This window comes from Heterodontus francisci, chromosome 36 (genome assembly GCF_036365525.1).
Source record: "Heterodontus francisci isolate sHetFra1 chromosome 36, sHetFra1.hap1, whole genome shotgun sequence".
Lineage (NCBI taxonomy): Eukaryota > Metazoa > Chordata > Chondrichthyes > Heterodontiformes > Heterodontidae > Heterodontus > Heterodontus francisci.
In genome coordinates, this window is record NC_090406.1 from 4,934,212 (window position 1) to 4,957,518 (window position 23,307).

The 23,307-nt window shown below is 45.5% G+C and overlaps 2 protein-coding genes across 5 annotated transcripts in view; one reads left to right on the top strand and one right to left on the bottom strand.

Moving 5' to 3' along the window:
• The window catches only part of LOC137351525 (colorectal mutant cancer protein-like), a 31,980-nt gene extending 31,445 nt beyond the window's left edge, over positions 1-535 (bottom strand). For 2 of the 3 annotated variants that reach the window (XM_068016007.1, XM_068016005.1), the window contains exon 1: positions 94-534. In XM_068016007.1, the coding sequence (XP_067872108.1) occupies positions 94-99 (6 nt within the window). In that variant the 5' untranslated portion in view covers positions 100-534. Of the gene's footprint in view, positions 1-93 lie in introns of all 3 variants that reach the window. The other variant, XM_068016006.1, reaches the window with a different exon arrangement.
• Positions 536-6,372: 5,837 nt separating this feature from the next.
• babam1 (BRISC and BRCA1 A complex member 1) lies at positions 6,373-22,447 on the top strand. 2 transcript variants are annotated; one of them, XM_068016008.1, is made up of 8 exons: positions 6,373-7,034; positions 8,389-8,447; positions 14,616-14,736; positions 15,132-15,210; positions 15,977-16,001; positions 17,034-17,163; positions 20,151-20,243; positions 20,937-22,447. In XM_068016008.1, exons 1-8 carry the CDS (start codon positions 6,405-6,407, stop codon positions 21,135-21,137), a joined length of 1,338 nt encoding a protein of 445 aa, XP_067872109.1. In that variant the 5' UTR covers positions 6,373-6,404; the 3' UTR covers positions 21,138-22,447. The 2 variants fall into 2 exon arrangements, with proteins under 2 accessions (XP_067872109.1, XP_067872110.1); XM_068016009.1 differs by having other exon boundaries at positions 20,151-20,237.
• The last annotated feature ends 860 nt before the right edge of the window (positions 22,448-23,307 follow it).

Sequence of the window (23,307 nt, forward strand, 5' to 3'; positions counted from 1 at the left end):
GTTCCGTACAACGGGTTAGGGATCCAATGGTTCATTTATTGAACAGATCAATTAATCTGCAAGAAGGAGTCAGTACTTTCTGCAAGACTGTACCTCCATAGCTGAGTGGTAATCCCACTTCGAAAGGTCTGACACTTCCTGATGTTCTGTTCCTTCCTATCCTTGCAGAGATGGCTGCTCGATGAGTGATGAAGGGTAAAGGTTAGGTAGGAGTTTGTTCGCCTCTTGCTGTTCCTGCTCCTTGGCTTCACTGACTCTAGGGTTGCATAATCAAACTTGGGATTTGTTGGACTTGGGAAGTTAAATCCTCGCAATCAGCAGTCTCTGAGATTTCCTGTCTCAGTAAAAGTCAGAATCGCCCTTCCTCTGGTGCTGCTGCAAATCAACATCCTTTGGAATTTAATTTCCTCTTTCAGGTTAACCCTCAAAAGCTGATAGCAAGTGAGAAACGCACCATCGCATAATTACATAGCATGTGCAGCACAGAAACAGGCCATTTGGCCCATCTGCTCTGTGCTGGTGTTTATGCTCCACACGAGCCTCCTCCCACCCCCTCTACACCTCATCCTATCACCATATCCTTCTATTCCTTTCTCCCTCATGTGTTTATCCAGTTTCCCCTTAAATGTATCGATACTATTCGCCTCAACCACTCCCTGTGGTAGCGAGTTCCACATTCTCACCACTCTCTGGGTAAAGACGTTTCTCCTGAATTCCTGATTGGATTTATTACTGACTATATTATATTTATGACCCCTGGTTTTAGTCTGCCCCACAAGTGGAAATATCTTCTCTACGTCTACCCTATCAAACCCTATCAATTTTATAAACCTCTATCAGGTCACCCCTCAGCCTTCTCTTTTTTAAAGAAAAGAGTTCAAACCAGTTCAGCCTTTCCTGATGGATGCAACCATTCAGTTCTGCCATCATCCTTGTGAATCTATTTTGCACCTTCTCCAGTTCTTCTATCTCTCTTTTCAATATAGAGACCAGAAGTGTGCACAGTACTCCAAGTGGGAAATACACCAAAGGTGTCAGTTTACACAAACACAGAGTCAATGCTGGGACACTCAGTTCAGTTATAGACACACAGCCAGTGCTGAGACACTCAGTCCTGTTATACACACACAGTCAGTGCTGAGACACTCAGTCCTGTTATACACACACAGTCAGTGCTGGGACACTCAGTCCTGTTATACACACACAATCAGTGCTGGGACACTCAGTCCTGTTATGCACACACAGTCAGTGCTGGGACACTCAGTCCTGTTATACACACACAGCCAGTGCTGAGACACTCAGTCCTGTTATACACACACAGTCAGTGCTGGGACACTCAGTCCTGTTATACACACACAGTCAGTGCTGGGACACTCAGTCCTGTTATACACACACAGTCAGTGCTGAGACACTCAGTCCTGTTATACACACACAGTCAGTGCTGGGACACTCAGTCCTGTTATACACACACAGCCAGTGCTGAGACACTCAGTCCTGTTATACACACACAGTCAGTGCTGGGACACTCAGTCCTGTTATACACACACAGTCAGTGCTGGGACACTCAGTCCTGTTATAAACACACAGCCAGTGCTGAGACACTCAGTCCTGTTATACACACACAGTCAGTGCTGGGACACTCAGTCCTGTTATACACACACAGTCGGTGCTGGGACACTCAGTCCTGTTATACACACACAGTCAGTGCTGAGACACTCAGTCCTGTTATACACACACAGTCAGTGCTGGGACACTCAGTCCTGTTATACACACACAGTCAGTGCTGAGACACTCAGTCCTGTTATACACACACAGTCAGTGCTGAGACACTCAGTCCTGTTATACACACACAGTCAGTGCTGGGCCACTCAGTCCTGTTACACACACATGGTCAGCACTGAGACACTCAGTCCTGTTACACACACACACGGTCAGCACTGAGACACTCAGTCCTGTTATACACACACTGTCAGTGCTGAGACACTCAGTCCTGTTACACACACATGGTCAGCACTGAGACACTCAGTCCTGTTACACACACACGGTCAGCACTGAGACACTCAGTCCTGTTCCTTTATGGGATTTGTGGTTTTTCCCCTCATTATAAATAGAGGTATTGTGTACAAAAGCAGGAAGTTATGCTGTACCTTTATAAAGCTCTGGTTAGGCCCCAACTAGAGTATTGCATCCAGTTCTGCTCACCACACTTTGGGAAGGATGTGAGGGTCGTTGAGAGGGTGCAGAGGAGATTTACCAGAATGGTTCCAGGGATGGAGGATTTTAGTTACAAGGTTAGTTTGGAAAAGCTGGGGTTGTTCTCCCTGGAGAAAAGGAGATTGAGGGGAGATTTGATCGAGATGTTCAAGATTATTACAAGTTTGGATAGGTTTGATAAAGAAAAGCTATTCTCATTAGCTGATGGTACAAAGACTAGGGGACACAGATTAAGGTTTTGGGTAAGAGATGCCGGGAGGATGTGAGGAAAAACATTTTTATACAGTGAGTGGTAATGACCTCAAACTCACTGCCTATGAGGGTGGTGGAAACAGAGATGATCAATGATTTCAAAAGGAAACTGATGGGCACTTGAGGGAAATAAGCTTCAGGGATAGAGTGGGGGAATCAGACTGACTGGATTGCTCCCCTGACAGGTAGCATGGACACAATGGGCAAAATGGCCTCTTTCTGTGCCATTTTGACTATGACTCTATTAGTGCCTCAGGCTCCTGCTTTCATAACGAACAACAAAAATCAAAATGTTCTTCCTTCCTCCTGATTTGGGCAGTCGATGGCAATCTCTCTGTGATATTGCACGCAGGGAGCCAGATTGAATGAATCGTACATTCGCGAGAATGTTACCAGTGCACCGAGATCATGAGGAGAACTTACATAAACTAGACTTGCATTCACTGGGAGATTGAAGGTTAGGGGGTGATTTGTTTGACGTTTTTAGGATTTTGAAAGGAATTGGCAGGGTAGATGGAGAAAAACTTTCTCCGCTGGTCAGGGGGTCTAGGACAAGGGGAGATAATCTTAAAATCAGAGCCAGGCCACTCAGGAGAGAAGCTGACAAACACTCCTTCATGTAAATGATGGTAGAAGTGAGGAACTCTCTCCCACAAAAAGCAGTTAGTGCTAGCTCAATTAGTAATTTTAAATTTGAGACTGATAGCTTTTTTCTGTAAAAAGATATGGAGCCAAAGTAGGTGAATGGAGCTAGGATACAGATCGGCCATGATCTCATTGAGTGACAGCACAAGCAGGAGAGGCAGAATGGCCTTCTCCTGTTCATATGTAAAAGCAAATGTAGTCTTCAGGTGAAACAAGGGATAATTGGACCAGGGCACACAAATGTAATTCAGTCCCCATTTTAATTGATGCTTTATTATTTCCTTATTTTTATATTGCAATTATAAATTCCGGTGTCCACATTTACAATAGTAATTGAATATGTAAACTCCTTATGCTATACAAGAACAACTTGTATTTATACAGTGCCTTTAACATAATACATCCCAAGGTACGTCACTGAAACATTATCAAACAGTATTTGGCACCAAGCCAGGTAAAGAGATATTAGGGCAGATGACCAAAAATTGGTCAAAGAGGTAGTTTAAATGAGCATTTTAAAGGAAGGGCAAGAGGTAGCGAGGCTGAGAGGTTTAGGGAGAGGATTCCAGAGCTTTGGCCTAGGTAGCTGAAGGCTTGGCCACCAGGGGTGCAGCGATTAAAATTGGGGACATGCAAGAAGGCAGATTTGGATGAGTGCTGAGATCTCGGAGGGTTGTAGGACTGGAGGAGATTACAGAGATAGGGAGGGGAGAGGCCGTGGAGGGATTTGAAAGCATGAATTGGAATTTTGAAATTGAGGAGTTGTCAGTCAATGTAGGCCAATGAGCACAGGGGTGATGGGTGAATGGGACTTGGTGTGAGGATGCAGACAATAGAGTTTTGGATGATCTCAAGTTTACAAAGGGTGGAAGATAGAAGGCTGGCAAGAAGAGTATTGGAATAGTTGAGTCAAGAGGAAACAAAAGGAAGGATGAGCATAATTATAATTACTGGCACATTGGTGCCACAGCATCTCCATTGGCTGGATGGTGTAATTACGATGTGACAAGTTTACATAGGTAGTGTCATGCTTGGCCCCCACCTGCCAAGAAGGAGGCACATTAATTTTGTCATGAACATTGATTTTAAACTGTTGCCGGAGTGACGAAAAGTCTTGTTAAACAGATCAGCCGTGGCTTGAAAAGACATTTGCATATTAACAGACAGTGTTTGGAAGGTCAAAGGACCCCTGACACGTTCAACCCACAGTGCACCTTGATCACCAGGTATTGTGTGTAAGGGGAGCATTCCAGAGACTGCTAAGGTGATACAAAACAGGACTGGTTAGACCAGATGGTCACATGACTAACTGGCTGTTCCAGGGTCTTTTTAACTAGCCACAGAAAATTTGGAGTAAAAAAGACTGTTTGCTCCTGGACTGAGAAGATCTCTCCTGTCTGCTCCCATCTCTTTCTCACAAGCCTCTGAATCCACTGAAGACACATGAACCCCAAGAGAGAAAAGTCTCCGACAGCAAACAAGGTTTAAGAAGAATACTGGGCCCCAACAAAAAGCAAGATCAACCTACAATTAAGGACTCTACAGTGAGCTCGCAGAACCGTAACAACGACTCTTCAGATATTGCCTGAAACCCTTTCATTTTATTTTTCTTCTGCTCTTTTCTGTCTATGTTTGCATGTGTGTATCGCGTATGCATGCTAGCGTGGGCGGGTCGTGTATCCGTAGTAGAAGCCTACTTTAGATCGGGGAAACGAACCCGACCCGAACCCGACCGAACCACTGTGGATCCGAGCCTGACCCGGCCCGAGTTCCTGGACTTTTGTCCCAAGCTCGACCCGACCCGACCCGAGCCCGCCCTGCCTCGACCCAACCTGAGCCCGACCCGGCCATCCGTTTACTTACCTCCAGACTCGGAACCACCACGAAGCTGCCGCGCGTGCGTGATGACGTCATAGTGATGTCACTCGCTCACTGCGCAGACTCAGTTTTGTCCCGGACTCCCAGCTCAGGTAAGTTTTTTATTTTTAATACTTACCGGCACAGCACTGACGCTGTGTATCCGGACTGACCTGACTTGACTCGACTTGGACTCGGCCCGACCCGACCCCGAACGCCGGAGCCTGAAGATGGGCCAGACCCTACCTGAACCTGACACATGTTGTCGGGTCCGGGTCAGGTGGCAGGCCTGTAATCCGTAGCCGTCAACCGAATTAGAGTTTAAGTTCAAGTTTGATAAATTCCAACTTTTCTTCTTTAAACCTAAGAAAAACTGCTTGTGCTGGTTTCTTTGCCTTATAATTGGAAAGCGGTGAACAAGGATTCACCAAGGGGGAGCTAAAAACGTGGTGTTTTTAAAAATTAAACCCTGCTACGGTAAGACCAGGTGAGGGCTGAGAGGGACCCCCTAGGCCTCTTTCTCACCTGGTCGTAACAGTAGTTTCCAGTATAACAAAAAATGTAGGCATTTGATAGAATCACGCAGTTAGAGAAAAAGGCCAGTCGGCCCATCGCAACTGTGCTAGTTCTTTGAACGAGCTGCTCAATTAGTTACACTCCCCCTGCTCTTTCCCCATAGCCCTGCAAACATTTACATTTTGAAGCGTATCTCCAAGAAAATGTTGACAGGAGGCGCACGTAAGCATAACGTGATGCCATAAAATCCTATGTAATTGAGACACAGACGTAGCATGTTTAATATAAATCTTTGGCCTCCTTGCCTCGAGAGACAATGGGTAAGTGCCTGGAGGTGGTCATTGGTTTGTAAGCAGTGCCTGGAGTGGCTATAAAGGCCAATTCTAGAGTGGCAGACTCTTCCTTGAATATAAATTCTTTAATATAAATAGAACAGATATAACTGAGATAAATGACTTGCCCTACCTGGCCTAGATTGACAATAGCTGAGTTTGAGAAACAATAAATCAATCTTCATCTTAAATTAGAGAGGAAATAACACAGGACTCTCTTATTTGACTAGATTTACTGATAATTTATGCTGGAATTAATAAGGTGCATTATAAAGAAATTGATTTTCATGGGAGCTCATTATATAGACAGATAGATATTAATGCCAGGGGCATTACATGTACTTGAGCAGCTGGCCAAGCTGCCCCGGGGTATTCTGGGAATTGTCGTGCTTCCTCCATTAGTTATAATGGGCGGGAGGGCATACGGAACTGCAACTCCCGCAAGGCCCTCGATGCGGCGCGGCACGGCACTCTGGGATTGTAGTCCTTCCCGTGCCGTCACCGCAGAAACATCCGGAAAGAACTACAACACCCAGAAGGCCTTGGGCTCCCTTCCTCCTCGTTTCCGGTTTGTGGACCGTCGCGAAGATGGCGGCGGCCGCTGAGGATGGGAGAGAGGCCCCGGCCGGTTCTGAACCCGAACCCGAGGCTTCGAGCCCGATGGAGCAGAGACCCAGCACCCGCTCCAACCCCGAAGGGGCGGAAGACAGGCAGGATCCGCCTGGGCAAGGGGCGCAGGCCGGTGGCAGGGAAGGAGATGGCGAGGCCGTGACTGAGAGCTCAGGAGCCGGGGGAAGGACCAGGAGTAGCCGGAGGAGGCACCAGGAGCAGGAGGCCCAGGCTCAAGCCCAGGCCCATCCCCCATTCCAACCCCAACCCCAAAATCAACCCCAATATCAAAGTCAACTCGAAGTACAACCCCAATCTCAATCCCAAAGTCAACCTCAATCCCAAAGTCAGTCTCAAGGTCAACCCCAATCCCTGCCCCAGTCCCAATCTCAATCTCAATTCCTGTCCAAGCCCCAATCCTTGCCCCAGTCTCAAAGCCAACCCCAATTTCAAAACCAGTCTGCGCCCCCAGGCCAATCTTCATTCCTGCCCCAATCCCAAAGTCAACCCCAATTTCAAACCCAACTCCAGCTGCCAACACAGTTCCAAAGCCATCCCCAGCCTGAGACTCAGATCAGGACTCCGAAAGTTAATTGTCCGGAGAAAGTGGTGAGTTTTGTTGAGGTTGTGTTTCAAGGCTGCATTGATTCACCAAAAAAACATGAAATACATAAATGATTAGGAAAGGGATTGTGGACCTTTGAGTAAAAACAGTTAACAACGGTCCAGTGTTTTGTGAAATATGATAGTTGCTGAAATGAAAAAGAACGACTTGCATTTATAGAGTGCTTTTCACGACCACTGAGCGTCTCAAAGTGCTTTACAGCCTATGAAGTACTTTTTGAAGTGCACTGTTGGAATGTAGACAATGCGGCAGCCAATTTGCACACAGCAAGCTCCCACAAACAGCCATGTTATATTGACCCAGATAATCTATTTTTGTGATGTTGCTCTGACACAATTTGAAGGTTGTATGAAGGGATTCAAGCTGTCAAAGACTCCTAATGTAAGATTTACAGTTGGAAAGATTTTGAACTGTTTGAATTATTTGGGAAGGGGGCAGATCTCAATTTTTGAATGGTTTGGGTAGATAGAATGGAACTTAGGCAAGAATGGTAGCAAATGAAGGCAGTCATTGTCTACCTTTATAGGAGAAGTAATGGAAATACATTGGATGGGAGAAAGTCGAGAGTAACTCTGACAATGAGTACAGCAGAATCAAAATCCCACAACTATGTCTCGGACCCCAGTCGGACCTCTTGAATCAGATCCTGCCCATCCTGATTCAGCTCTAGAGCTAGAATCACCCACATGCAGTACCTGAACCATGAATTGCAGCACAATCCTAGGCTTTCGTCTTTACAAATGGGCATTATGTCTGGAGAGAGCAAATTGAGCAGGTGTAGACCATACGGCCTTTGTGTCTGCTGCTCCATTCAGTAAGATCATAGGTGATCATCTACCTCAATTCCACCTTCCCACACTATCCCGTATCCAAATATCTATCGATCTCAGTCTTGAATATACTCAATGACAGAGCATCCACTGCCCTTTGGGTTAAAGAATTCCAAAGTTTCACAACCCTCAGTGAAAACTTTTCTCCTTGTCTCAGTCCTAAATGGCTGACCCCTTATTTTGAGACTGTGATCCCCTAGTTCCAGCCAGGGGAAACATCTATCCAGCATTGACCCTGCTAATGCTGTTAAGAATGTTATATATTTCAATGAGATCACCTATCAATCTTCTAAACTCTAATGAATATAAATATAATTTACACAGTCTCTCCTATAGGACAATCCCCTCATCCCTGAATAAGGGCTTGACCTGTTGCTGACTGATGCATCACTGGCTAGGTGATTGTTTGGTTTATTCTGGTTGGTTTGTGTGTGCCAGTTATCTGCTTATCATACAGGAAGGGAATTGAGAGAGACAGCCCTCAGGTTCTCTTCCTTTCTCTTTACAGATCATCTGTTTGGACCTTTCGGAGGAGATGTCACTACAGAAGCTGGATTCAATGAATGGGTTAGGATGCTTTGCGCTAATATTTTGACATCTTGTATCATTAACCACTGAACAGGCTGGGGTTCTTTTCTTTAGACGAGGAAGGCTGAGGAGTGACCTAATGAAGGTCTTTCAAATATTGAAAGTGTTGGATAGGAAAAATATAGAGACGTCAAAACTACAGGTCATAAATATAAGAGTCACTAATAAATCCATTTGGGACAAACCTCTTTGTCCAGAGAGTGGTGAGAATGTGGAACTCTCTACCATAGTGAATAGTTGAGGCGAATCACACAGCTGCATTTAAGGGGAAGCTGGATAAACACATGAGGGAGACAGGAATGGAAGATAATATTGGTAGGGTTGGACAGGAGGTTTGGGTGGAGTATAAAGACCAGCATGGACCAGTTGGGCTGAATAGTCTGTTCCTGTCTGTAAATTCGATGTAATTCGTGCCGGGCAGATGTGATTTGGGTGTTAATGTTCAATATTTGAACGGTCTTTGCCATGTGTTTTGGGAATCAACCATTTGTACGAGATTGTTAGCCTGTCCATATCCAGATGGTCCCTGGGTGGGGTTATAGAGATTGATCACAATTCTAGTTAGTGGCAATTTAGGTTTGTGGATAGTTGGGTTGGGCAGTGGGGGGAGGGGCCTACTGAGAGGTCAGTGGAAAGGGGAGTTGCTGTTGAGTTATGACTGCAGATTTGGCCATGTGAGTGGGGGTTATTGTGTTGCTATGAATTGGGTTTTTAGATTTTAATGTGGAGCTGCTGTTGTGCGTTGGCTGTGACCTCAAACTCCTGGATGGGAGATATTTAGATTTTATCCCTGAGGTCCCCAGCATCACAGTTTTCAGCCAATTTGATTCACTCCATGTGATAGCAAGAAACAGCTGAGCACATTGGATACAGCAAAGGTTATCGCCCCTGACAACATCCTGTCTGCAGTGCTGAAGACTTGTGCTGCAGAACTAGCTGCGACTCTAGCCAAGCTGTTGCAGTATATCTAAAACACTGACATCTACCTGACACAATCAAAAACTGCCCAGCTGTGTACTATCCACAAAAAGCAAGGATGTTCCCAAAGGTGGCGGAGTCTAGAACCAGGGGTCATAGTCTAAGGATACGGGGTAAACCTTTCAGGACTGAGATGAGGAGAAATTTCTTCACCCAGAGAGTGGTGAGTCTGTGGAATTCGCTACCACAGAAAGCAGTTGAGGCCAAAACATTGTATGTTTTTAAGAAGGAGTTAGGTATAGCTCTTGGGGCGAAAGGGATCAAAGGATGTGGGGGGAAAGCGGAACAGGTTACTGAGTTGGGTGATCAGTCATGATCATAATGAATGGCGGAGCAGGCTCGAAGGGCCGAATGGCCTACTCCTGCTCCTATTTTCTATGTTTCTAAATCCAATCTGGCCAATTATCACCCCATCTTTCTACTCTCAATCATCGGCAAAATGGTGGAAAGTGCCGTCAACAGTGCTATCAAGTGGCACTTAGCAATAACCTTCTCACTGATGCTCAGTTTGGGTTCTGCCAAAAACACTTGGCTCCAGAACTCATTACAGCCTTAGAGTCATAGAGAGTTACAGCACTGAAACAGGCCCTTCGGCCCACTGAGTGTGCCGACCGTCAATCACCCATTTATACTAATCCTACATTAATCCCATATTCCCTACCACATCCCCATCTTCCCTCAATTCTTCTACCACCTACCTACACAAGGGGCAGTTTACAATGGCCAATTTACCTATCAACCTGCAAGTCTTTGGCTGAGAGAGGAAACTGGAGCACCCGGACAAAGAAAATTACAGCACAGGAACAGGCCCTTCGGCCCTCCAAGCCTGCGCCGATCCAGATCCTCTATATAAACATGTCGCCTATTTTCTAAGGGTCTGTATCTCTTTGCTTCCTGCCCATTCATGTATCTGTCTAGATACATCTTAAAAGACGCTATCGTGCCCGCGTCTACCACCTCCGCTGGCAACGCGTTCCAGGCACCCACCACCCTCTGCGTAAAGAACTTTCCACGCATATCCCCCCTAAACTTTTCCCCTCTCACTTTGAACTCGTGACCCCTAGTAATTGAATCCCCCACTCTGGGGAAAACGCTTCTTGCTATCCACCCTGTCTATACCTCTCATGATTTTGTACACCTCAATCAGGTCCCCCCTCAACCTCCGTCTTTCTAATGAAAATAATCCTAATCTACTCAACCTCTCTTCATAGCTAGCGCCCTCCATACCAGGCAACATCCTGGTGAACCTCCTCTGCACCCTCTCCAAAGCATCTACATCCTTTTGGTAATGTGGCGACCAGAACTGCACGCAGTATTCCAAATGTGGCCGAACCAAAGTCTTATACAACTGTAACATGACCTGCCAACTCTTGTACTCAATACCCCGTCCGATGAAGGAAAGCATGCCGTATGCCTTCTTGACCACTCTATTGACCTGCGTTGCCACCTTCAGGGAACAATGGACCTGAACACCCAAATCTCTCTGTACATCAATTTTCCCCAGGACTTTTCCATTTACTGTATAGTTCACTCTTGAATTGGATCTTCCAAAATGCATCACCTCGCATTTGCCCTGATTAAACTCCATCTGCCATTTCTCTGCCCAACTCTCCAATCTATCTATATTCTGCTGTATTCTCTGACAGTCCCCTTCACTCTCTGCTACTCCACCAATCTTAGTGTCGTCTGCAAACTTGCTAATCAGACCACCTATACTTTCCTCCAAATCATTTATGTATATCACAAACAACAGTGGTCCCAGCACGGATCCCTGTGGAACACCACTGGTCACACGTCTCTGACTCCACGCATAACTTTCCTCCTTTGTCCTTGAGTGGGCCAATCCTTTCTCTAGTTACCCTCTTGCTCCTTATATATGAATAAAAGGCTTTGGGATTTTCCTTAACCCTGTTTGCTAAAGATATTTCATGACCTCTTTTAGCCCTCTTAATTCCTCGTTTCAGATTGGTCCTACATTCCCGATATTCTTTCAAAGCTTCGTCTTTCTTCAGCCTCCTAGACCTTATGTATGCTTCCTTTTTCCTCTTAGCTAGTCTCACAATTTCACCTGTCATCCATGGTTCCCTAATCTTGCCATTTCTATCCCTCATTTTCACAGGAACATGTCTCTCCTGCACACTAATCAACCTCGCTTTAAAAGCATCCCACATATCAAATGTGGATTTACCTTCAAACAGCTGCTCCCAATCTACATTCCCCAGCTCCTGCCGAATTTTGGTATAGTTGGCCTTCCCCCAATTTAGCACTCTTCCTTTAGGACCACTCTCGTCTTTGTCCACGAGTTTTCTAAAACTTATGGAATTGTGATCACTATTCCCAAAGTAGTCCCCTACTGAAACTTCAACCACCTGGCCAGGCTCATTCCCCAACACCAGGTCCGGTATGGCCCCTTCCCGAGTTGGACTATTTACATACTGCTCTAGAAAACCCTCCTGGATGCTCCTTACAAATTCTGCTCCATCTAGACCTCTAACACTAAGTGAATCCCAGTCAATGTTGGGAAAATTAAAATCTCCTATCACCACCACCCTGTTGCTCCTACATCTTTCCATAATCTGTTTACATATTTGTACCTCTATCTCACGCTCGCTGTTGGGAGGCCTGTAGTACAGCCCCAACATTGTTACCGCACCCTTCCTATTTCTGAGTTCTGCCCATATTGCCTCACTGCTCGAGTCCTCCATAGTGCCCTCCTTCAGCACAGCTGTGATATCCTCTTTGACCAGTAATGCAACTCCTCCACCCCTTTTACCTCCCTCTCTATCCCGCCTGAAGCATCGATATCCTGGGATATTTAGTTCCCTTCTCTCAACCAAGTCTCAGTAATAGCAATAACATCATACTCCCAGGTACTAATCCAAGCCCTAAGTTCATCTGCCTTACCTACTACACCTCTTGCATTAAAACAAATGCACCTCAGACCACCAGTCTCTTTGCGTACATCATCTGCTCCCTGCCTACTCTTTCCCTTAGTCACGCTGACTTCATTATCTAGCTCATTACAGGCTTTAGTTACTACCTCCTTACTGTCCTCATTTGGTTCCCATCCCCCTGCCACATTAGTTTAAACCCTCCCCAACAGCGTTAGCAAAAGCGCCCCCAAGGACATTGGTTCCAGTCCGGCCCAGGTGTAGACTGTCCAATTTGTAATAGTCCCACCTCCCCCAGAACCGGTCCCAATGTCCCAAAAATCTGAACCCCTCCCTCCTGCACCATCTGTCAAGCCACGCATTCATCCTGACTATTCTTTCATTTCTACTCTGACTATCACGTGGCACTGGTAGCAATCCTGAGATTACTACCTCTGAGGTCCTACTTTTTAACTTGGCTCCTAACTCCCTAAATTCTGCTTGTAGGACCTCATCCCGTTTTTTACCTATATCATTGGTGCCTATGTGCACAACGACAACTGGTTGTTCACCCTCCCCTTTCAGAATGTTCTGCAGCCAATCTGAGACATCCCTGACCCGTGCACCTGGGAGGCAACATACCATTCGGGAGTCTCGTTTTCGACCACAGAACCGCCTATCTACTCCCCTTACAATCGAATCCCCTATGACTATAGCCTTTCCACTCTTTTTCCCACCCTTCCGAACAGCAGAGCCAGCCACGGTGCCATGAACCTGGCTACTGCTGCCTTCCCCTGGTGAGCCATCTCCCTCAACAGTATCCAAAACGATATACCTGTTTTGGAGGGAGATGACCGCAAGGGACACCTGCGCTGCCTTCCTGCTCTTTCTCTGCCTTTTGGTCACCCATTCCCTTTCTCCCTCAGCAATCCTAATCTGCGGTGTGACCAATTCGCTAAACGTGCTATCCACGACCTCCTCAGCATCGTGGATGCTCCAAAGTGAGTCCACCCGCAGCTCCAGAGTCGTCATGCGGTCTAACAAGCGCTGCAGCTGAACACACTTCCTGCACGTGAAGGAGTCAGGGACATCAGCCGTGTCCCTGAGCTCCCACATTGAGCAAGAGGAGCATAACACGGGTCTGAGATCTCCTGCCATTTTTAATCTTAAGCTTAACTTAGATAAATGAAAAAAGAACGAAAAGTTTTTACCAATCACACGATAAAAAAAAAGAGCAATAGAAAAAGCCTTACCTTATCTACACACCACCGAGTCCTTTTTTTTTGGTTAGAGGAGGAGGGCGGGTGGGAGACACTACACGTGTAGTGTCTCAGGTTCAGAAACAGCCCAAATATATAGGTTTTTACTTACCCAGCAGCCCCCTGGTCCGCCGAAAACAAAAGGAAAATTAAGTTTAAGTTGAAACTGACCTTCCCAGCTGATCACTCGCTCAGCACTCTCTGCTTCCGAATAAGCTGCTGCAATGAAAGCCACGCGGTCACAGGGAGAACTTGCAAACTCCGCACAGGCAGTACCCAGAACCGAGCCCGGGTCGCTGGAGCTGTGAGGCTGCGGTGCTAACCACTGCGCCACCCTTGGACCAAACCTGGACAAAAGAGTTGAATTCCAGAAGTGAGGTGAGAGTGACTGCCCTGGACATCAAGACAGTTGACTGAATGTGGCATCAAGGAGTCCTAGCCTTGATGTCAATGGGAATCAGGGGGAAAACTCTCCACTCGCTGGAGTCATACCTAGTGCAAAGGAAGATGGTTGTGGTTGTTGGAGGCCAATCATCTCAACCCCAGGATGTCGCAGGAGTTCTTCAGGGTCGACTGCTAGGCCCAACCATTTTCCGCTGCTTCATAATGACCTTTCCTCCATCATAAAGTCAGAAGTAGGGATGTTTGCTGATGATTGCACAGCGTTCAGTACCATTTGCAACTCTTCAGATAATTAAGCAGTCTGTGCCCATATGCAGCAAGACCTGGACAACATTCAGGCTTGGGCTGATAAGTGGCAGGTAGGAGCAGATTCAGTGGTACCTTTCAAAGCTGAATTACATCAATACTTGAAAGGGAAAGGGCAAGGGGATTGGGACTAATTGGATAGCTCTTTCAAAGAAATGGCACAGGCATGATGGGCTGAATGGCCTGGCTGTAAGATTCTATGTTCTGAACGATTATTGAGTTAACAGTGCCTTTGGCGTAGTGAGATTATTGGACTGGGGTGTTATCAGGTTGACCTTCATCAGGCACTGGGAGTTATTGAATTTGATTTTAGTTCTTTTATTTTTATCAAGTTCGAAAACCAATGCATTAAATATCGCCCAGAAAATGATCGAAATGTTTGTCCGGACAAAGCACAAGATTGACAAGCGGCACGAGTTTGCTCTCGTGGTGGTGAATGATGAAGTCACTTGGGTAAGAACAATATACCAGCCTAAAATGGGAGAGGAGAGGAGAGGGGAGTGGAGGGGGTTTGCACAATCAGCTTTGTACAATCACTGATGCAGTGATCTCTACATGGGAATGAAACTTAACCGTTCATAACTGGATCAACAACCAAATAATCTGTTCAATTGTTTAATTTTCTCTCTGCGCCTCTTTCTCTCCCTCAAATTCCCATTCATTTTTTTCCATGTTAACAGTCACACTGTAGTGCCAAGCTCAGACCAATAGATGGCTCTAGAATGTAATTATGTTTACATAATGACTAGAGATCAAGTGCCATTGAACCATATTGTCCTCTTTGTGGCGTACTGGTGTGAAATGTTGGCTGTTTTGCACATTACATGTCCCCTTTTTTCTCCTTCCAGTTGTCAGGATTCACCTCTGACCCCCGGGAGGTCTGCAGCTGCCTGTATGACCTGGATACAAATGTTTGTGAATCATTCAGTATCCTTTATGTAAGGGAGATCCACAAGTTCTGGAATGTATTACAGTGTCGCAACAGGCACTTACTGTACGCAGTATCAGGGTGACGACCTGACTGTAGTGCCTATTTTATGCCTGGTATCGGGAGTGTACTGTCGAAGGTTTGGAGACCCCTGGTTTGCGACAGTATGTACACTGTTGTTATTAGGAGTTCAGTAAACTGCAATAGATGTTAAAGTTTCATATCCTGTCTCCTTGAACAGTGAACTGTATTGTAATTATAGATTCTGACCTTCCAAACTTGGCTTGGGTCTGAAGTGAGCATTTTTCAACTGTATAACACTTGGGTGCAGTACTGGTGGGGATAGGTCTGTCCCTGTATAACATGGGTACAGTACTGGTGGGTACAGGTCTGTCGCTATACAACACTGGGGTACAGTACAGGTGGTACAGGTCTGTTGCTATGTAACATGGGAACAGTACTGGTGGGGACAGGTCTATTGCTGTTCCAACAATGGTACAGGTCTGGTGGGGACAGGTCTGTCATTGTGTAACACTGGGGTACAGTACTGGTGGGGACAGGTCTGTCACTGTATAACATGAGTACAGTACTGCTGGGGACAGTCTGTCACTGTATAACACTGGGGTGCACTACTGGTGGGGACAGGTCTGTCGCTGTATAACACTGGGGTATGTGTGGAGTATAAACCTGTTGGACTAAATGGCCTGTTTCTGTGCTGTAGATTTTATGTAATTCTTTGTTCTTTTCCTTAAAGTCTATTTTCAGATCTGAACGGACTATTTAACCTAATGTAAGTGGTTGTGATTATACAATGGAGTTCAGCTTGGGATGTAACATCCAGTGAGTTACTGGGAAATGTGCTCCCATGGGTTAGTGGGTCTTTGCAGAACAGTTTGAGTGACAGTTGAATCTGGGTTTTGTTCTTGTGACACTTCCCTTTTTGAAAGATATATAGGAAACTGTCCCGTGGTTCTGCTGATCAAAGAATTGAGAGTGCAGATAGTAAGTGCCTTCAGGATAGAATGTTAACTGTTGGGGTTGCCAGAAAGACAGGCTTGCGTTTCTACACAACATTTCAGGACCTCAGGATATTCCAAAACACTTCATAGCCAATGATGTGCAGTCATTGTAATGTAGGAAATATATCAGCCAGTTCGTGCTTGCAGGTGCCCACAAACAGCAATATGTTAATGACCAAATAGACTGCTTTAGTGATATTGGTTACGGGATAAATATTGGGAGAACTCCTCTGCTGTTCTTCGAAATAGTGTCATGGGATCTTTTACATCTCCTCTGAAAGGTGGCATCTCTGACACTGCAGCACTCCCTCAGTACTGCACTGGGAGTGTCAGTCTGGATTTTGTGCTTAAGTTTCTGGAGTGGGATTGAAGTGGGAGGCGGGAGAGTGCTGCCCACTGAGCCACAGCTAAATGTGAAGGAGGGAGATATGAATAAATTGTAGAAGCAGGAACTAGTATTGGACATGCCCAGAGAGTGTACAATGCAACAGGTATCATTGCAGGCTGAGAATGAGGCTTTTAGCAATGGTTGTCAGGCTTTGCAGTGAATCGTGCACACTCTAGTCACTCCTAGACTGAGGTCTGCAGGCTATTTGACATTGGGGTGGGGTATCACCGCTGAACCCGATCCAGCTTGATGTCCCACCACTCTCCCCAATCTCTGGGAAGGGGACTAAAGCCAATAGTGGAGCTTTGATGCCCCTGCTATGAGATCAGCTCACTCAGTGGGCATTATCTACCTCCTTGAGCTTATTACTCTGATCATTTCTTTTATTTCTTAAAAAAAAAATCTGATCCTGCAGACAACAGAAGATTGAGCTGCCAGTAACGGAAAATGTTCAGACCATCCCACCACCATACATTGTACGGATGATCCTGGTCTACATTCGAACGCCCTACCACCCACAGTCCATCTCCATCGAGCGGCTCAATGTGAGTAGGGAATGATATTTCACTTCCTGCTCAAACCTTGTGTTGTCAGTGTCTCTGCCCTACCTGCACCCACCCCCACCCTCACCCCTGGCCTAATGACGCTGGGACTAGGGGCACTGCCTGCCCTCTGCTACTTCACTCAAGTGACCAGTCTTCCTGGCTGAGTATAAAGGGGGAAAAAGTTATCTGATCTTTTATTGCATGGCTGTTTGTGGGATCTGGCTGTGTGCATATTGTTTATCGCCACGCCCTGTGTTACTACATTTCATTGGCTCTGAAGGGCTTTGGGAAGTCCTGGGTCAGTCATTTAGAACTGAGAGGAGGAAAAATTCTTCAACCAGTGAGTTGTGAAGCTTAGGAATTCTCTACCTCAGAGAGCTGTGACTATTCAGTCAACAACTACTTACATTTATATCACGTCCTTAACGTAATAAAACAGTCCCAAGGTGCTTCACAGGAGCATTATAAAACAAAATACGACACCGAGTCACATAAGGAGATATTAGGTCAGATGACGAAAAGCTTGGTCAAAGAGGTAGATTTTAAGGATTGTCTTAAAGGAAGAAAGTGAGGCAAGGAGGGAATTCCAGAGCTTAGGGCCCAGGCAGCTGAAGGCACAGCCACCAATGGAGCAATTAAAGTTGGGGATATTTAAGTGGCCAGAATGAGAGGAGCACAGTTATCTTGGAGGGTAGTGGGACTGGAGGAGATTACACAGATAGGGAGGGGCGAGGCCATGGAGAGATTTGAAATCAAGGATGAGAATTTTAAAATCAAGGCGTTGCTTGACTTGGAGCCAATGTAGGTCAGCGAAAACAGGGGTGTTAGGTGAATAGGATTTTATTTTTATTCTTTTATGGGTTGTGGGCGTCGCTAGCAAGCCCAACATTTGTTGCCCATCGCTAATTGTCTTCGAGAAGGTGATGGTGAGCAGCCTACACGAACCCATGTAGGTACTGTATCTCAACTCACACCAAGCAACTCACCAAGCCTCCTTCAACAGCAGCTTCTAAACCAATGACTCCTACCACCTAGAAAGATAAGGGCAGCAGACGCAAGGGAACACCACTGTCTGCAAGTTCCCCTCTAAGTAACTCAACATCCTAACTTCAAACCATATCTCCATTCCTTCACTGTCACCAGGTCAAAAATCTAAAACTCCCTTTCACAGCTCTTTGGGATAGACAATTCCAAAGATTCACAACCCTTTGAGTAAAGAAATTTCTCCTCACCTCAAACTTGAATATCTGACCCCTTATCTTGAGACTGTGACCCCTAGTTTTGGACTGCAGCCAAGGGAAACTGCCTCTCAGCATCTCCCGTGTCAAGGTCCTTAACAATTTATACGTTTTAATAAGATCACCTCTCATTCTTCTAAACTCTAGGGAATATGGGCCTAGTCTACTCAATCTCCTCTTATAGGACAATCCCATTACCCTAGGAATCAGTCTGGTGAACCTTTGTTGCACTCCCTCTAAGGCAAGTATATCCTTCCTTATGTGAGGAGACCAAAACTGGACACTGTACTCCAGGTGTGGTCTCACCAAGGCTCTATACAATTGCAGTAAGACTTTACTCTTATACTCCAATCCCTTTGTAATAAAGATTAATATGCCATTTGCCTTCCTAATTGCTTATTGTACTTGCATGTTAACTTTGTGATTTGTGCACACCCAGATCCCAGTGTTTCCCAGTCTTTCACCATTTTAAAAAATTCTGCTTTTCTAGTTTTCTTACCAAAGTGGATAACTTCACACTTGCTCATATTATATTCCATCTGCCATGTTTTTGCCCATTAACTTAATATGACTATATCCCTATGCAAGTCCATTTGTGTCCTCCTCACAGCTTACTTTCTCACCTAACTTTGTATTGTCAGCAAACTTGGATACATTACACTTGCTCCCCTCATCTAAGTCATTTGTTATAAATTGTAAATAGCTGAGACCCCAGCACTGATCCTTGCGGCACCCCACTAGTTAACAGCCTGCCAACCCAAAAATGAACTGTTTATTCTTACTCTCTGTTTTCTGTCCGTTAACCAATCCTCAGACCATGCTAATATATTACCCCTAATCCCATGAGCCCTAATTTTGTGTAATAGCCTCTTATGTGGTTTATTATCAAATACAATTTCAACAAACTCCAACAGATTTGTCAAATATTGCCTGGGCTCCCTAATCCATTTATTTTGTGCAATACCAGCCCTGGAGGATGAGCAATGAAAAGTTAGCACCTGATCTGTAACCCAGAACTCCTCATTGGTCATCCAAGCACCACCCTGGGTAGATTCATAACTCACTGAGGTCTCCAACTCTGGCACTCAGTCCTGTCTGCCAGCCAACCTCCTTCAGTTTCTTGTCCCTCCCAGCACTGAATTTGAAGAAGTAAGTCCTTGTTTCCAGTCCCTCCGTAGGCTTGTCTGCGACCTCCTGCATCCCGGTGTCCCTCTAGGTGCCCTCCACTGTTCCTGCGTCTTGACTTCATGTCTGCCCCCACCCAGTCCAACAGCAGCAACAGAGTCTTTAGCCCTGTGATCTGTCCTTTTCCTAACTCCTTCAAGTTGCTGTATCTCTCTCCACCTCCCATGGCCCTGCTTCTTCAATGCTGATAAGAACAGGAGGAAGCCATTCAGCCCTTTGAGCCTGCTCCACCATTCAGTTAGATCATGGCTAATCTGTACCTCAACCCCATTTGCCTGCTTTGGTTCTGTAACCCTTAATACTCTTGCCTAACAGCAATCTGTCAACCTTTGCTTCTGTCTTGTTACCTGCTCTTAGTATTTGCTTTGGTATTCGTTCCCCTACTTTATTGAAGCACTCTGGGATCATTCACTAGGTTACAGGCACGACAGGTGTAGTATCTGCTAAAAAAAAAAGCACTTGACGCAGGACATTTGAACACCCAGACTGTTGCTCGATGTAACATGTCGCACCTGCTTACTTGATGCCTGGTGTAATCTCTGTTTTCTTCGCTTCTCTCCTCAGAAAATTCTGCAATCTCCTTATTTTTTCTTCGATGTGATTTATATTCACAACGGGACCGAAGAAATGGACGACGACTCCTGCTGCAAGGTAGAGGTGTGTTTTGTATTTCTCTATTTCACACTCTTTTTTTTTTTCTCTCTCACTTTCTCTTTCTCTTGTGTGCGTGTGCTCGCCCTTGGGCCTGCCCTGTTTTTATTGCAGCTGCCGAACGAAGTTGGTGCTGATTATCCCCAGGGACAGAAAAGAAATTCCCACATTTATACAGCACTTTTCACGACCTCAGGAGGTCTCAAAGCCCTTCACTGTCAAAGAAGTGTTTTTGAAGTGTCGTCACAATTCTAGGAAATGCAGCAGCCAAACTGAGCAGAGTAAGATCCCGCAAACTGCAGTGAGATAAATGACCTGTTAATCTGTTCTTGACATTTTTGGCTGAGGGATAAATATTGGCCAGAACAACTGGGAGAACTCCCCTGCTCTTCTGCAAATAGTGCCGTGGGATCTTTTATGTCCACCTGGGACAGCAGACGGGGCCTCGGTTTAATGTCTCATCTGAGCGACAGCACCTCTGACAGTGCAGCAGTCCCTCATTACTGCACTGGAAAGTGTTAGCCTAGACTTTGTGCTCAAGTCTCTGGAGTGGGGCATGAACCCATGACCTTCTGACTTTGAGGCCAAGATGATAATGGGGACCAGGAAATATTCCAGCCAGGAGAATTATCACAATCATTGTTAATTATTTGCCCATTCTGGATTGTATATTTCATTTTTGGTTTCTTTTCTGTATAGGAAGTTTATTCATTTTTCAATAACTTGGATACAAAGGGGACCAGCTACAAGTATGATGTGTCGCTCACCGGGCAGGCTGTGGAGCTGCATAATTGCATGGCCAAGTTACTTGCACACCCGCTACAGAGGCCGATCCAAATCCATGCGGTTTATAGCCTGATTGAGGATGAGGAAGGAGTGGAAGTGGAAGCAACTGTTTGATGGGAGAACGTTGGCAAGGGAAGCAGATTAAAATCCTCTATCTATTTATACATCGGGAAAGTCTCTGTGTGGATCAACGTGTGTACACAGCCTTGGTTACAGTTAATCAGCAAGCATTTTACTCCCAGAGCAACCGAGCTCCTTAATAAATCTGAGTGTTCCTTGAGTTGAATCCTCAATAACGCAGGTTCAGCTTTCTCATTAAGCTGTTTCTGCACTCCTGTTCAAAGTGGATATTCTGCTGTTGTTGTGGGTTGAATGCTACCTGTTCAGCCTATGATAACTGATGGCACTTTTTCTGTGAAATTGGATAACAGAATAATTTAACCAGGGTTACTACTGAGCATCTTTAGTAAATTTGCACCAAAACGTAACAGGATAAACTTACACAAGTCAATGTAGTTCAATGCAGAATGACCAACTCGACCAGTACAGCCACCACCTCCCACTCTTTACCGTGCCCCTCCCACCACCCTGCCCTGTTATACAATAATAGACCTGTATTTACAGCACTTTCAAAGAAGAGCAGTGAAGTTCTCTCTGGTCTCCTGCCCAATATTCATCCCTCAACCAACATCACTAGATAAATAGATGATCTGGTCATTGTCACATTGCTGCTTGTGTGATCTTGTATGCAAATTGCCTGCCACGTTTCTCTACATTACAACAGTGACCACTTCAACAAGTACTTCATTGGCTGTAAATTGCTTTGTTATAGGTGGCTCACCCAACTCTGCAGCCCATTCTGGCCTTGGCTGGAGGTTTCGTTTAGTGCTACACTGGGTGCTTGTGCACTGAGAGATCTTTCTCGCTGTCATACTGTGAGGTTGAGCTGTGACTTGAAAGTATCCTCAAGGCTACAGATGTCTCCATTGCGTTGGAATACTTTGGCTTCAGGACCCACTCCAGAGACTTGGGCACATTACCTAGTCCCACGCTTCGTGTGGTACCAAAGGAGTGCTGCGTTGCTTTAGAACAAGATGTTCAACCAGAATCTCGTCTGCCTATTCCAATTTATGTTAAAGATTTCATCGCGCTATAGGAAGGAAAACTGGAGCATTCCCCTGGCATCCAACTCACCCCAAAACACGCTATCAGCTTATGATTCATTCCGATTTGTTTGTGTGACGTTATTGTGCATAACGGCTGCTGTGTTAAACAAAGTCTTTGCACTTGAGTAATTCATTAGATGTGAAGAACTTCAAGAGGTTTCAAACACATAAGTGATGTAAATACAACTGTGTTGAAGGAAAACGATTATTGCCAATTTCTGTTTGCTTTTAACAAGAAAATAAAGCTACTGAAAGGTTCTTCTGTATCTTTAATGTTGCATAGAATATTTGACAGAGAAACAGGCCATTCAGCTCAACAGGTCTGTGTTGGTGTTTATGCTCCACACAAGTCGTCTTCCAACCCTTTTCATCACCACCTATCCTATTATCTAGCTTCCCCCTGTTTGACGTGTCTTGCTGATTGCTGTCATGTAAAGTCATAACCACTTTGAATTGTTTAGCCTGTGAGTGTGACCCAAGTATTTCTTCTACAGGACTGTGCCAGTAATGGTGGTGGGGCCAGAGGCAAAGCAACTGAAGGATGGGGGTGGAGATATAAGTTTGGATGAGATTGCAGAGGAGGTGGGGGGGGAGAGGCTGGAGTGGGATTTGTAGAATGCCCACTTGGTTGAGGAAGTTGTGCTCCCATCTGTGCAGTACTCTGATTAGAGCACTGAACACTATCCAGTGCTGGTCAACAAGAGATGAGGAGGCATTCAGGAAGTGGTACCAGATAGATTCTGAGTATCGAAGCTATGAGGAAACATCACAAGATAATTCCAGAGGAGGAAGGCCATTCAGAATGACCCTAAAGTTCCTTCCAGTTGGGAATCTGCTCCATGTATTAGGAATTCTTTTTCTTCATCCTGAATTTGTCCACCATTAGTTTTGGATCTGCGTACCACTTGCAATTTAAAGAAAGTTTCCAGATTTACCTCCTATAGTGTTGGCCTTGGTTCAGTAGTAGTACTCTCGTTAATAGGTCATCGGCCATTTCAGAGACCTGAGCAAATAAACAGGGCTGATACTCCAGTGCTGCACTGTTGCAAGTGCCTTCTTTCAGATGAAACGTTAAACTGAGGCCACGTCTGCGCCATCATGAATGTAAAGGATCCCAC